The following is a 16,324-nucleotide window of genomic DNA, read 5'->3' as shown; positions in this document are numbered from 1 at the left end:
AATGGAGCAGTAAGGGTCAGTTTGGAACATTCCATCATCTGGTATAAAACCTTTATCAGATATTTCAAATCAAATGATCTGATGTTTGTGTAGCAAAGTTCCAGATGTTAGAAATTCCCAGTATATATATGAGTACGAGGGAGTACTGTATTAAAAAGTTTCAAGATTTGCGCACCACAGATTCTGTGTGATTCTGTTGGCGATCTGGGACCTTGGGACAAATTTCTCAATACACAATGCCACGGATGTTGAAAAAGATGATGAGCATGCACTTGGTTGAGCTGTGTCACCTTTTTCGGTCGTGGAGATGATGGGCTCTTCCACTGTTAAGACTGTTGCTTCATCTCAGGATCGTACCTGTACCGTTCATCTTGGCAGATTTCCATGTGATGTTTCTTCTACTTCTTGGTCAGCAGCCTGGAGAGAACTTCATATTTGAGGATTGCCTGGACTGTTCTGTATGACAAACTCACAATGGCAGCATCCATCGATCCGACCATCATCATGCACAAGTTGCCGAATGGTTTCGACATTTTTTGCCGTTGAGCTCATTGAAGAGCTAGTCTCTCGTCGTCTAACAGTGATGCTCTTCCATTCTCAAAGCACAAAATAGCACCAGTTGCACAGCTCCAGATGTACACAGGACGATGTCTTTTGGCACACTGACTTATGAAAGTGGGGGCTCCCTGTGACTGTGCGTGTAGCCTTGTGCTGTCATCTGCTGGCGTGTTACAAAACTAGTCTTAAAACATTGTAGTATTAGGCTATCTTTAAATCTGTTTAATTAAGCCACATTTCTTCAGGAAGAGCTATATAACTTTACTAATGCAGCCAGGCAGCCAATTATTATTGTTATAATTATTATTATGATCGTTGCGGTCTAATTATACCCTGCATACTCTGCATCTCTACAATTTTCAACCTTGATTCTGTTATTAGAAACAAAAACAATTAGGACAAAAATAAAACACTGTGTGTGTGTGTGTGTGAGATTCGGGGCTATATCCAGCATGAAGCAGGGATCCAGGGCACCTTACTGTTCTCCTTAGCAGGTTCATTAACCTCTAATAGGATAAAATATAAAAGTATTTGATTCATTCGTATAGCTGAGCTAAAGACACTTTGGACTTTCAGAAAAGAAGGTTTAAAAACCATCAGGCCAGTTTTAATATTCTTGATGGAACAGTAACCTATATGGCCAAAAGTTTGCGGACACCTGACCCTCACACCTAAGTTGTATAGAATGGCTCTGTAATTTGCCTTTAATAGAACTAGGAGGCACAAACCTGTTTCAGCATGACATTTACACCACAAAGGCATCATTTCCCAAGGTCAGAGTAGAAGCCCTTGAGTGTCCTGCACGTAGCCCCGACCTCAACTCCATCAACATGAACCGAACGAATGTTTGCCTCAGAAAGGGCTGGTGTGAGTGCAGTCTTTTATTGCAGCCAAGTAGATGCCATATTTGATGACCTATTAAAAGCAAGACTAATTAAGAGGTGGAATGAGGCTTCCTCATTTTTCCTGGTTGGAATGAAAGCCTGCAAACACACTGTCCCTTTCTGCATGAGATCGGACACCCCTGTACTACTGGATAGCCTTTCAGAAGAGTGGAGGTTAGGAGGACGGAACCTCCTAACTAAATCTGGGATCAAATGTTGGAAAAACACATTTGGAAATTATAATTCTACCAGACAAAAAAAATTATAATTATAATTCTACAGACAGATCTAATCTTATAATGTTACACTGCCATCATGTGGTGATTACGAGGAAGATTTGATTTTCCTATAATAATATTTTAAAGATTTTATTTGTCACATATACAGTACATTACTGCACGTTAAAATTCTTTATTTGCATATCCCAGTGTACCTGGGGTCAGAGCACAGGCTCAGCCATGATACAGCCCCACTGGAGCAGACAGGGTTAAGGGCCTTGTTTAAGGCTGACTTTTGAACAGTAACTCAGTGCCCTAACTGTCTAAGCTACTGCTGCCCCTACAACTGTAAAGACCAAAAGGGCAATAAATCATATAAAGGTGTGAAGAAAAACAAACACAGCATAATCATCAACAATAATGGAGCATTATGATGTTGACGCCATGCTTTACAGGATCATCATCCAATAAAAGTTTGAGGATCCCTGAAAATGTTTTTTATACCACATCAGTTTGTCAGAGACTACTAATGTCGTCATGTTACAGAGAAACCAGGAGGTATATTGTTACAGAGCTGACACTGGAGACTCCTTCCATAAATGTTAAACACTTTTCAACAAGCCATGTGGAACTGCAAACAGGACTTCTAATGGTTTTCTTTCAACAATAGCTTTCTACTTCTCACCCTTTCATAAAGGCCAGATCTGTGTAGTGCACAACACATAGTTGTCCTGTGGACAGATTCTCCTACATGAGCTGTGGATCTCTGCAGCTCCTCTTGGCTGCTTTTCTGATTCACGCTCTCCTCAGTTTAAGGTGGACGGCCATGTCTTGGTAGGTTTGCAGTCTTGAGTGCTCAGTGAGATGTTCAAAGCTTTGGATATTATGAACCCTGCTTTAAACTTCTCCACACCTCTTTATCCCTGACCTGTCTGATGTGTTCTTTGAGCTTCTCAAACACACCCTTGAGGGCTTTACAGAACAACTGTATTTATACTGAGATTAAATCACAAACAGGCGGCCTCTATGTACTAATCAGGTGACTTCAATTGGTTTCACTGGATGTTAGTTAGGGCAAAGGGGCCAAATACAAATGCATTCAATGCATACATTTTTTTTAAAAAAACATTTTTTCATTTCCTTTCCACTTCACATTTATGTGCCATAAGACATAAAATCGCAATAAAAAACATTTATGTTTGTGGTTGTAACGTGACAAAGTGTGCAAAAGTTCAAGGGTTAGAAAACTTGTGTAAGTCACTTTATATGGGAAAGTTCTGATATTGAAATAAATAGTGCATGGGTGAATTCACAAACACGCAACACGCGAGTACGAAATATCACACTTTTAATAATGTCAGACGTTCAAGATCATATGACAAAAAATACACATCTCAACATTATTCATCTACAGGTGAGCATGATTAAACAAGATGATGTGCGGACCGCTCTTGGAAAGACCCTATAAAAAATATTAACACCTCCGAATCCTTTAAAGAAATGTTGAATTCATGATGAATAGAGAAAGTTACCGGGGATAAGTGCTAGTGTTGTGAGCCCTTGCAGTGAAAAATAAACAAAGCACACGTTGTCTAAAGAAGACGCGTGAACATTCAAAGCCCTGGTAAGTGTTTCTGTTGCAGACGCATGATGTAAAGCTGCAAACTGCTCTGATCAAATAACACTACGCTAATCAGAGAGGGGGAGGGGAGGGGGGTAGAAAAATAATTTAACGTATAGAATCAAACGGTAATTGCGTAGTCAGCATACACCTGAGAATCAATCCTCCATCTCTGCTGGCCGTGGCATTACAGAGCTCACTTCCTCTTGCGTGGGCTTTTATCAAAGTTTACCGCCCTCTCTACCGAGGTCTCCTTCCTTCCCCCTTTGTTGGGGACACCACGGCTTTTCTCAGAGGGTTCAGTGTGGTCTCGGGATTTCTTACTCCTCTGTTCAGACGGCGCGGGTCTGGGTTTCGTCCCTTTAGTGCTCCTGGTCTGAGGGAACATGGTTTGAATGAGGAGAATAAAGGCCACTGTGACGAGCAGGCCCCAGGTCAGATGATGTCCATGAAGTCCCCTCGACTGGATCTGGAGCACACTCAGGGCCTGGGACAGCGGCGTATTGGAATCAGACCCACTCAGAGGCAGTGATACAGGTCGCTCTGAACCAGGCTGGACTGGGGTCTTCTGCTCACACACACACACACCATCATTGTGTCAATTAATCAATTAAAATTTCCCCCAATTTTGTTAGAATTTTAAGCCTTTTTAAGGTTTTAAAGAGTTTTTAAATGTAAACCGTTTCTTATACCATTAGTTTTCTCAGTTAAAAACCAAGCGCAGCATTTAAACAATACACACTAACTTCAAATACAAGAGTTTAACATTTAACGTCTGATTAAATTAAACAAAAAAGCTACATTGTTACACATCTTTGCCATTCGCCATAATTTCATAATATACAAGATTTTTTTATATTTTGTTCTTATCTTCTATAACTATATTTTCCATAGCTAAAGTTTTTCTATATTTTATTCCATAAGTAATTTCTTATTGATTATTTGTTTTTTAAGGTCACAGGCGGTTGTACAAGCACGTGTACGACTGTGTACGTATAGGACATATACAATGTACATTTGATTTTGAATTTGAAGAGTGCGCCACCTGTAGGATTATAAAGTAACAGCAGTGTTTAATCTCCTCAAACGCCTCCAAAGTGTCAAAACTCAACTCAACAGCGAGCACGACGGGATTTTTGACTCATTTTAGCTCAGTGTTTTGTGACTGGCGTGTGTGAGGAGTGGGTTTGAAACTAGAGTTCGAAGGAAAAGGTAGATCGGAGGTTTTTTTTTAACACACATGATTTTTGATAACATAACACGGTAAAAATGTGTTTGTGATGTGGTACTCTGAAGCGCTCAGAACAGAACTGTTTATATCCAATTGACAGTCGCCTCCAATCAAACTGAAAACCAGACAGTTCTAGTCACCGGCTGATTGACCGCTTCAGCTCAATTATACATTTAAAAATAAAAGTTTTGGAACGAAATCGATTTCACACAAGAATCAGGATTTATAACAACAGATTTTTCCTATGAATCTCCACATCACAATAATATATTTCGGATTATTTCCCACATATTATTTCTATAGCGTTCCACATAAGTGTTTTATTCCTCACTCATTCAAACATCGGGAAACGATCAGGATGCCTGCATTACCTTAAGTCCAGCTTCCTTCAGCATATCTTCAAGTACAGGGTCACCCAAGTGCACCGTGGGAAAGAATTCCCTCACATACTGCCGTTTCCACCACGTCAGTGCTTCCTTCCTGCAACACAATACGATAACACCAGCATTTACATACCACACAAAATCTGACTATTCAGGGAAAAAAATGATCAATTACCCGGGCATAATGGGAATACCAGTGTAATGACATGAGTTTCCTGTGTGTGTGTGTGTGTGTGTGTGTGTGCTGTGAGGCGGTGATGAGAAGCTCTGCGTCCCCACTGTGTATGTAGAGGTTAAACCTGAGTGTGATGATGTGAGCGCAGCGCTCGACTCACCCTTCTTCAGGAACGTGTGTGAAATGGTAGTGGTAGACTTTAGCCCTGATGAAGGCCGGGGGTTTGGAGCTGAAGGGGTACTGAGCTTCGTCCGCCTGCACCAGACTCTCCACTAATGCAGATTGAAAAAAAACAATCAACTAAAAGCATCATGCACACACACATGAACATGAAGAAATTATTTGACAAATCAGCCTGTTACCCTGATAACACACACCATGCTCACTTTCCTGCTGTGCTGGATATTGTCATACTTTTACTTTTACACAAACTCCATTTATTCTGTCACTTCAACACCGTTCTGTTAGTGTTTTCTTCCTTACTTTTGCACCACCACCAAAATACAAGTTTTGTATTAAATATATGAAAGATACACTTTCAAAGACACCTTGATCCACCAGCAGAAGCTTCATACGAGTCTCAGCTGAACTCTGGAAAGCATTTTCGCACAGAACGATGATTTTTATGGAATTTGACCCTGATTACTTTAATTTCACTTTCATGTTCAGGCGACAAACGTCACGCTCGATGTGGAAACCAGTTTAGAACACCCAAGAACTATTCTCAAGTACTGACATGCACCGCAATTTCGATTTACGGCTGCAGCGCCCGTATTGACTCACCGCTCTCTTTGCCCTCCAGGAGGCGCTGGATCAGGCCGGAGAACCAGGGGCTCTGGTCATGGTTCTCCCGAGCAGCTTCCCACAGCAGCCAGTCTAACCGCGGCTCGTGAGGTCCGAGGATCGCAGGGACGCCACTCATACTGCTGGGCTTGTACATGAAGTTCAGCTCCTGTAACACACACACACACACACACACACACACACACACACACACACAAGAACAGAGACAAATCAGACCATAATCCCATGACTATACTTCAGCAGGAGGTAAAAATTCGAATCATGTTAGCCAAGCATGTTGAAATGTAGTAAGTAAATAATATATAACACAGACTTTCAGACTTATCCTTATAGGAATAAAGTGATATTTCATATTTGAGAGGAAGTTGGTTGATGAGTTCTCTCGCACCACTCCGACTGATATCCTTACTCTCTCAGACTTTTTACACACACATGCTCAGACATATTTATGGTCTTTACCAGGTCGACAGGCTTGTTGCTTATTTTACGATTGATTGATTTTGTGTGTGTGTGTGTGTGTGTGTGTGTGTGTGTGTGTGTGTGTGTGTGTAATCTAAAGCAGCTCTTACCGTCCATGTCTTCTTATCCATGCTGCCTTCAATGACGATCTCAGGCCGTCCTGCAGGAGGAATCATTCTGTGCTGGATGCCGTACGAGCTGACCAGCTGAAACTTCTCCACGGCTTCGTACGCCTCCCTCAGCTCGGGTAACAGCTTACTGCTGGCCATGCCTGCCATGGCAGTGTACGGGACCTTGACGCACATACACACAGAGAGAGAGAGAGAGAGAGAGAGAGAGAGAGTAGAGAAACCACTATTAACCAATTAAAGGGATATTTTTAAGCAGTTGTTAACATGGATCACAGGACATTATACACGAGATGAATGAGAGATAATACAATATAAACTCTGATCAGATGTTGCAGTCTGAATAAGGGTCCAGTAACAAAGAAATAACAAACAACCAAGAGTGGAATGTGGTGAGAAACTACTCCTATAATGTATGCTTGTGAACCACAGTGGGAAAAATCGAACAAACACAGAGTTAAAATAAAGATTTTAAAACCTCTTATAAAATAGGGGTGTTCAAGTCAAACCGGGACTTTATAATAGCAGCGTTATGAGAGTAAAACTGTCTTTATTTCTCTAAATAATCTCCTGCTACACTATTGTACTTCAGTTCTGGAGCCATGATCAGACTGCCTGCTTTACTTCTGGAACGCTGGCCTCCCTGGAACTCCCACAATGGCCCAAAGATGTGATGGAACTGGCTTGGAGCGAGGTCAGGACTGCATGGAGCTGCCGAGTTCGTTTAACAGCCAGGATCGTCATTCATGGTTGTACGGCCTTTTTTAAACGTTTGCGCGCAATTCAGATGTTTTACCGCAGCTAAGACTCTCGTCTCCGTACTGTCCTCGAAGTCTTCTGGAAATGTCCATTAAGTTTACGCCTTCATTCACCAGACATTTCATCACTAGTCCCAGTTTGACTTGAACACGTTGTGTATTTCTAAATCTTTACTCACAAGGCTGAGGGCGAAAACCCCCGCGGCGGCTGCGGTGAACAGGGCCCACTGGATGAGCGCAAACACCTTGCCCAGGACGCCTCGTACGTACAAACTCCTAAAAAAGTCAGAGAACGTAGAGAGGACTGTGGTTACTGTACAAATCTTACTTCTTCATTATTAGCTATAACGTACACGAAGATAGGGTAAAAAGGTCTTACTTAAGCAGGGCAGCTACAACTTCCCATGTCAGAGAAAGCACCCCGATCCAAATGGTAGGAGACTGGATGTGACTCACAAAAGCATTAAAGCTTTCCTGGGAAAAGGCTGTAAGGAGGAAATATTAACAGACATCATAAGAGCGGACCGAGAAAACATGAATTATATTTAACCACTGATTCAATTCACATTAACTAATGTGTCCATGCTGAATTAATGTGATTAACAGTCACGTGACTTGATACACTGACACACACAGACACACTGTTTAATTCACTGCCCTAAAAATAGATCAAATGATGCTAAATTAAAAGAAATCAGGCGTGATTGAAGGTAATGCATTTTACTCTCCTTCACTCCTCAACATATCCCGAAACCAAAGGGGCACAAACTTTTGCACTGAGCCAGTGCAAATTCATTAAAATTCATTCTGATCGGCTGAGACTCTTCCAATTTCCATGTAAACCTATCACGGCATATTTATTTATGCAACTTCAAACCAATACAGAGAGCCTGCATTTAAGCGTAGACTTACTTGGTTTTGACGTCAAAATCTTCTTTTCCCAATTAATCTCAAGCTTGAAGAACTTTATCACGCTGAAAATAATAAGGAGATGGACCGCCAGCTTGAAAAGAAAAGTCAGACATGAAACCAAAAACTGGCCCCAAGCTGACAGGAAGAAAAACAAACAATACACAGGAAGAGAGACAGAGAGAGAAACAAGTTATTACAACAGAATATCTTAGCTAACATATGAGGGGTGTTCAAGTCAAACAGGGACTTTTGAATGCCTTCCTTTCTCTACAAATGCCACTGCTACACTAATGCACTCATCCCAGCATTTGACTAGTGCCCGGATACCATCAAGGTAGAAAAATTGAGGGGATAAGGATCGGACTGCCAACTGTCTGAGACGCTGGCCTCCCAGGAACTCCTTTAGTGTCCCAAATGTGTGGAAATAGGGTCAGAGCTGTACAGGTGTATACAGTTCCCACATGCCTTCTTTAATGGTTTAAACTGTTTAAATGTTTTAGTGTACTCCGTCATCTGTAAAGAGCAATCAGTTTTAAGCCTTCTTTCACAAGAAATTTCATCACTAGTCCCAGTATGACTTGAACACCCCTTGTAGGATTATGCATCATTATTATAATTATTAGTATTAAATTCACATGCTTTATCCATTTAGTACATTTTAACTACAACAAGTGAAATCATACTCTTATTCTTGGCTTTTTTCTTGGGGGCAGGCGAGCAGTCGAACACCTCGTCGTCCAGCAGAGAGAAGCTCAAGGCGATGGTCAGCAGGTGGAACAGGCTGCAGCCACCCAGGAGGATCTTGAAGAGCTGGAGAACCACCTGGACAAACAAGTGTATAGAAAAAGAATTTACTCTTTCCCAGAAATTGATTATTGCCCAAAAACATTTTATTAGTTAAATTGTAATGCACCATGCTTTCTATCCAGTGATAATACTTATTCAGCTTCTAGGGCTAAAACGATTCCTCGAGTAACTCCATTACAAAAAATGATCGAGGCAAAATCTTCTGCCTCAAAGCTTCTTTTAATTAATTTTAAAAGCTTGCGTTATGTTTTGCGCAGTTATTTGTTTGGCGGGACACAGCGTGCTTCCGGATGCAAGTCGCCAGCAAACACCGATGAAGAAGAAGCGCTTACATCACCCACAAAGCGGAAGGAGACACAAATAGTTAGCGGTGTATTGATTTGAGGGAGCGTTCTGTTGCGGGCTGCAAAATGGAAAGATGTGATAAAATTGTATTAAAATTCATTTTGATGTGTGTCATGATTTTTTTGATACTTAAAGTCATTTGGAATACTTTTTTTAGTTTTTGCACCCAAGAATGTACAGCACTGTAGTGCACGTAATAAATCTGTCAACTTTAAGCTATTCCTTGTATTGTGAATAATGACAATGTTTACTTTTGATAAAATGCTGTATGTATTTAAAAAAATAAAAGTTGATTTTTCTCAAAAGAAAACAATTAATCTTTGTTTCTCTTATGTATTTTACATCACTGTTTAATTAAGCAAAAGTACATTATATCCGATTACTCAATTACATTTTTGGTACACTACTCGATTGTTATTAAAAAATTTTGATAGCTACAGCCCTAGTAGCTACATTTAGCCCGTAACACGTTATGTCCTACCGTGATGGAAAAAGCGTTGATTCTTAACCCGCGAACAGGAATGAAGAACATCAGGAGTGGAACGGCAATCTCCTCCGCCAACATGCACACTGCACCAAGCCTCGACAGCCAATCAGGAAGCTGATGGATGTACCAGGCCAAGGGGGTGGGGCTCGCTTGGGTGTCATAATACCGACTCAGTGCTGCAAAAAGCGATTAGTAAAGTGGATGATAAAATCCAACACAAAATTAAGTCTCAACAGAAAGGAAAATTTTTTTTTTGCCAGAATGCAAATACATACCTGTGAGGTCCCACCAGCATGGGTCACCACTGGCCAGCTTGCTCACCCCGGTGCAAAGCACAAGCCTGAAGAGCAGCCACCGGGTCAGCCAGAAGGTCACAGAATCATGTGGAGCTGGGGAACGGCGCAGTAAAACACACGGAGCGACCAGAAAGGCCAGAAATCCTGCCTCTAACAGCAGGCTGTCCCTGAACACGGAGAACAAAATACAGAAGTTATACAGTACACACCATCCAATACATCCAGAATTATAAAACATCACATGCTATCCACTACTACAATACAATCAGGTGATATATAATTACAAATAAAATAAAAAAGCTCACCACTCAGAATGAATAAAATCTCCCCCGACCTGCAAAACAACCTTTAATTAGTGCAAAATAAAAGCAACGTGACTAATAAAGCATTGATTCATTTCCTAGTTCCAGGGGGCAGCCATGTAAACCACATGTGATACAATAGAGCAGGAAACACACCAGAATCACAAACATGACTTTAGCCCATACGCTTGCAAATTAACCTCTCTTGTAGAAAAACTTCTCCTCAGACTCACCTGATATTTTCATTTATTAAAGTGTTTCTTTATTAAAGGAGCGATCCGGCATCCATTTAAAGTTAAGTTCACTTTCGTGTAAACTACAGTAGTTCCTGTTCTCCATTCTAAGGACTTTCCCAATGTTGGTATGCAGCGGTACGTCGGCATACGAATTCAATCCGTTCTGAAGACGAGGTCTTAAAGCAAAATTTCGTATTGCAAAACGCATTATCCCATTGGTAATAATGTAAATGCAGATAATCCGTTCCAGCCATCCAGAAATATTACTAATATTACCAATTTCTAACACTATAATCATATTTTATTAATAAAAACAATCAAAACACTTACAGAAAAATAAAGTAAAATACAAAAAAAAAGACAATAAACCTCACATAAGCTTAACTTATGATTCCTACCATCCTTGCTAACATTCTTGAGACCCATGATGCTACTGTATGCACTCACCAAATCTTGAACAAAATGTAAAAAAAGAAAAGAAAATGCAAACATGCTTCACTTGACTTTCCACTGACGCGAACAAGTTTTGAATGGCGACTGAAGTGAGCGCGACAAGCTTGTTTTTAAGGTGGAAACCAAAACTTAAGAACAAAGCAAGGCGGCGTATGCCGAGGTACCACCGTACTGTACTTAAGTTAACAACTTCAGCTTTACAAAGCAATTATAATTTACTGATCTGTATGTGGAACAATCTCTTTTTATACTGAGTATTTATATAAACCTGTGAATTTAAATTATAGCATGCACCACAGGCAGAGATGCTGTTACTGAAAATTAACGCTCACCTTATGACCAATCAGAACAGAAAATCTGGCAGTGGTAATAAATCTGTATCAGCTGTGATAATCATCAATACGAAAATCAACTGAGTCTACCATGAAACAAAAAGAACATATATAACAGACTGGATCAACCACTACCCCCCCCATCTTTCAAATAGCTTTAAATACTCCCTAATCCTAAGGAATACCAAAATCTCCCAAGTCACCAGGAGAAAAAAAAAACTATTTATGCAGTTGTGCCTTCATATTTGGTGACTTATTGACAAGAAAGAGGTGTGTAGAGAGAAACTCACAGTGTACAGGGAAAGATAAAGCACCCAGAGGCAGAGATAAATCAGACTGTCTCTCAGGGCGCTCAACAGCACGGCTCCCAGGCTCAGCAGCGCCCCCAGCAGACAAATAAGCTCCAGACCATGCTGACATCCGATTCCCAAGTACGGAGCCAGCCACAGGAGGGACGGGATGTCCTGAAACTTCTCTAGGAGAGGCGTCTTCAATTTAGGCATATGCACCGGCATCACCCCATCCTCTCCATACAGACCTACGCGCACAAGTACATGAATCATCTTACTGTATCCACAACACACAACATACAGGAAAAAGCTCAAGCTCAGACAAATGAAGGGTACTGAAATCAAATCGCTCGTATTGGGCCTGTGGAACGTTCTGAGCCAAATTAAATGCTAACACAAACATAATGCACGGCAGCTTAGGCTATGTTCACATTATAAGCCGCATCGCTCAAATCTAATTTGTTGGTCAGATGGAATTCAAATGTTATGACAGCGTATAAAGAAAAGGAAGCGTTTTTAAAGCAGCCGGTGCCAAGAGGAATCAGAGATAAAAGTTAAGTGAGGTTTAATGCCTAGTTTTCCTATTTTACTTCATTTACATGTCTTTTCTACATGTTTTGTTTTCTATGCATAAATATTATTATAGTGTTGGAAATTGGTAATAATTTTGGGTGGATGGAACGGATTATATGCATTTACATTATTGTCTATGGAAAAATGTGTTTCGCAATATGAAAAACTTGCCTCCACAACGGATTAAATTTGTATGCCTCAGATTTACCTGTATTATAAAAGGTGCGATGTTGAAATAGAGAAAAGCATGACAAACTGGTTAGAGGAACCTGATTATACAGTTTTACAATATAGCAACCATTAACATAAATCTCTTGAATGGTAAACTCCTAGCAGCCACAACCATATTGTGAGCTCTATAGTGATGTCCATTATCTCCTTTTTAACTTGCTAGCACAACTGGCTAGCACATGATTCAGCAAAATGTCTACATGATGTTTTTAAACTGTTGCACTGAGGTAGTTCTGGTTAATTAGTGTTACACTGAGGTAGTTCTGGTTAATTAGTGTTACACTGAGGTAGTTCTGGTTAATTAGTGTTACACTGAGGTAGTTCTGGTTAATTAGTGTTACACTGAGGTAGTTCTGGTTAATTAGTGTTACACTGAGGTAGTTCTGGTTAATTAGTGATGCTCAGTGCTCTCCAGTAAGTGGAATAAAAGTAGCTTCTCTTTGCCTCACTTTCACAGCTTTTGTCAGTGTCTTACATTTAATGTGCTCTTGTAAAAATAGTTCCCCTTGAAAGTTTTTCAAGCACACAACTTTTTTGTTTTATCCAAAACTCCATCTAGAAGCGTTTTATAAAAACAACTTGCTGTTCAATACACCTTGTGATGTTTTTTATTATTCAGTTATCATTCATTATTCATTCCTGCAATTATGGGAAGCCATAAGGGTCAAACTTGGTTATGAGATTAATTATAATTTCTTATATTTTGTTTTATTTTGCATTAAACACATTAAATGTTTATACTGACAGCACTAAGAATAATTATAATACATTATTAACAGTTAACTCAGGTCTGTTCTGTCTAATGCACTGAACGTTACAACTGGCTCGTCCAGCTAAACGAGGTCAGAGTTTATCTGGAAAACCAGCCATGAACAGGAAATTTCTCTCTCTAGTTTTTTTTCTTTTTTTGGGGGGGTTGTGCCACTCATTTTGCTTTTCTGTAAAGTCAAATTCCATCTCTTTCACCTCTGAACACACACACAGACACACCCAAGGACAGGAAAAACATGCAGGATGTGCAAAATCCAGTGTGTACGTTTGGGAGTTTGGTAGCAGAGCGAGTGTATATACAGTACATGGTCGTGTCGGCGTTAAAGTTTTTTTTTTTTTTTTTACATTTGCCCTTCTTTTTATCTGAAAATCATGCCTCAGGCGACTCGACCCGCTCAAAGGAAACAATTAAAGTGGCTGACAAACGCAGATTAAACTGCAGAAACATACTGAATTATTCATTGTCTGTTAAGGTTAAACACAACAGAGATGATAAGGATCATGAGACCATCCAGATTGATTAGATCAACTAGGTCAGTTTGGGTTTTGCACTTGTCCCAGTGCTCTTCTGTTTACATGCACACAGTGTTCAGCACCGTAACCCAGTCCACCAGAGTGTATTCAAACCCACTCCACAAAAAGGAGGGGGGTTTTAAGGCTGGGGGCAAAGATTTTGTACTCAAGCTAACATTGAGGGCCCTTAACCAATCCTCTTATTATAAAGACCTGAAGAGAATTTCCGAGTTTTCTTTATGAATTACTGACCGCAGAAAGGGGTTGTGCATGAGGTTAACACGCAGGAATTACCACCTCGTACATCTTATAAACACAGCTTGGACACAACCACCAAGCTTAGTATAAGTGCTGCAACTTGCAGATGACCGAACCAGAGACAAGAGCGTGAAGCATCGTGTTTAATCCTGGAAAGCTTAAAACCTTAATATCAACCATTCGGTGAGAAATTCATATCTTTGTTTGATTACTGAATTAAAATCTAGCAATGGAAATCACCGGGGACTACACGAGTCAACATTATCACAATACCATGATATAGATTTGTTACAATTCTAAAAAAAAAAAAACAACAGCATATAAATAATTTGCTTCCATCATTCAGGACAATGTGCTGCCTGCCGATGTGTGAATGGTTTGGAATGTAGAATTATAGAAGAACAGCAACATTTTAACACCTCAAGAATCACTTTAATGGCGGTTGGAATCCAGTAGTTTGGTTACATTCGTCCCAACGTAGGTCTCATTCTCCCTCATCTTCCCGGCCCCATGAAGCCGATTGTCCAGTCCAGTCATCTTAAAAAGTCTAACGCATCCTTCCCTGATCTTGTCTTGACTTAATCTGAGGCATGAACACTTTATCTACTTTATCCAGTACTTTTCAAACACTCTTTCTTCGCAATTTTTTTTCTCAGTACTTCCAGCAAGTTGCGCAGCGAGTTACATATTATGACATAATCGATTATCACACAGTGACCATACTGAATCAGTCATTTGACCTTGGACTAAAATAACGATCAAGGTCAAAGTCATCAAGTGAGTTCGCAATGTATAAATTTTTGTTGATTTTATATATAAAAAAAACACACTATGTGGACAATCACTATGGACAATCACATGGAAAAATCAATCAATAGGTTTTAATCAGTCAGGCCCTTTATCCCCAAGACATCTTAGACAATTCTCTGCTTCTAACTTTGTGGCAGCAGTATGTGAAAGTCCCGTTCCTATTCCAACATGACTGTGTCCCAGTGCACAAAGTGAGGGCTATAAAGACATGATGAGTTAGGCGTGGAGGAACTTCAAAATCTTGTAAACAGCCTTCCAAGAAGAATGCATGCTGTTATAGCTGCAAAAGGGGGCAACTCCATATTGAAGTGTACTCTATGTATTTGGGTACAATATCATTGCAGGTTTGGACAAATACTACTGTCTGTGTAGTGTAGTGTAGTGTAGTGTAGTGTAGATAGATAGATGAGACATCATTCTCCTTGTGCTTTAGTTGTGCAGATTGTTCACATGTCAGACCAAGATGTATTTCTTCTCTCACTCTAAACTCCAGTGTTTTACACTTCCTCATACATGTAATGTCACAATCATACCGTAACGTGAGCATTTATTAACCATACACCTTATTGGCACAATCTGCCATTTCCATGCAGGAAAACGCTTCTTCTCGTGGGTGACGTCACCGCACACGCGGAATGATGACGGGTCGATCTGCTGCGCGCGCGTGAACCACCCAAAAAAAAAGAGAAAAAAAAAGGGTTGGCGCACGCGCTGAAAATTTTTACTCCATTTATTTACACGTTACACGATTTTGTGTTTTAAAACAGAACCAGCTCTTTAAGAGAAATGCGTAAGGAATCTGTTACGTGGTTAAAGTACTCTGCGTGCGCCACGCATTTAGCGTCAGTGGAAAAAAACCCCAGAAAGGCACGGAAGATTCACTTTCCTGATTTTGCCCCAAAACAGCTCTGTTAAATGAATGCGCGCGCACACACACACACACACCCTTCAAACAGCGAAGATTTAGATTTTTGCGCCGCGCCCAAGCTCTCTCACACACACACATCCCCTCCCGTGCATGCTGAGTGTGACTTCCTACCTGCTATCTGGACGTACAGAGACGCGAAAGCAAACAAATAAATGCTCGCCATGCTCCACAGAAACATCTGCCTCGGGATCTGCACGTCCCCCATTTTCAGGCCGTAATTCCGGGTGCCGTGGACGGATTGCTCGGCAGAGAAAAGAGAAGCGGACGTGTTTTTTTTTTCTTCTTCTGCGCGTGAGCGGGAAGAACCGTTTGGAGTGGCGTGGAAGCGCGCGTGGGAGGAGTTTATTCCGCACATGGAGCACATGCGCGAGCGGCGCCGAAACCGACGTGAGCGCCACGTTGAGTTCAAAACCCACGTAGTTGCCAGTCTGGGGTTTGATGGAAATCTTTAACAGAACATCAAAGACACTCGTTTACACATGTATCTGGGTCATTCTACAAAAAGTGCTGTCACGAAATCATTTAAAATCAACACAACCCACACACCTTACGTGTATATGC

General features: G+C 40.7%; 1 protein-coding gene across 1 annotated transcript; it reads right to left on the bottom strand.

The window, feature by feature from the left end:
- Positions 1 to 2,991: 2,991 nt before the first annotated feature.
- On the bottom strand, positions 2,992 to 16,112 carry lmf2b (lipase maturation factor 2b). The gene is made up of 14 exons (XM_053508960.1): positions 15,875 to 16,112; positions 11,680 to 11,927; positions 10,372 to 10,400; positions 10,046 to 10,233; positions 9,765 to 9,946; positions 8,815 to 8,953; positions 8,132 to 8,266; positions 7,599 to 7,704; positions 7,399 to 7,495; positions 6,444 to 6,626; positions 5,854 to 6,022; positions 5,231 to 5,342; positions 4,884 to 4,992; positions 2,992 to 3,849 (listed from the first exon to the last, which is right to left on the bottom strand). The coding sequence occupies exons 1-14, from the start codon at positions 15,966 to 15,968 to the stop codon at positions 3,478 to 3,480; spliced, it is 2,163 nt and encodes a 720-aa protein (XP_053364935.1). The 5' UTR covers positions 15,969 to 16,112; the 3' UTR covers positions 2,992 to 3,477.
- Positions 16,113 to 16,324: the final 212 nt, after the last annotated feature.

This window comes from Clarias gariepinus, chromosome 12 (genome assembly GCF_024256425.1).
Source record: "Clarias gariepinus isolate MV-2021 ecotype Netherlands chromosome 12, CGAR_prim_01v2, whole genome shotgun sequence".
NCBI classification, from domain to species: Eukaryota; Metazoa; Chordata; class Actinopteri; order Siluriformes; family Clariidae; genus Clarias; species Clarias gariepinus.
This window is presented reverse-complemented; position numbering and strand designations above follow the sequence as displayed.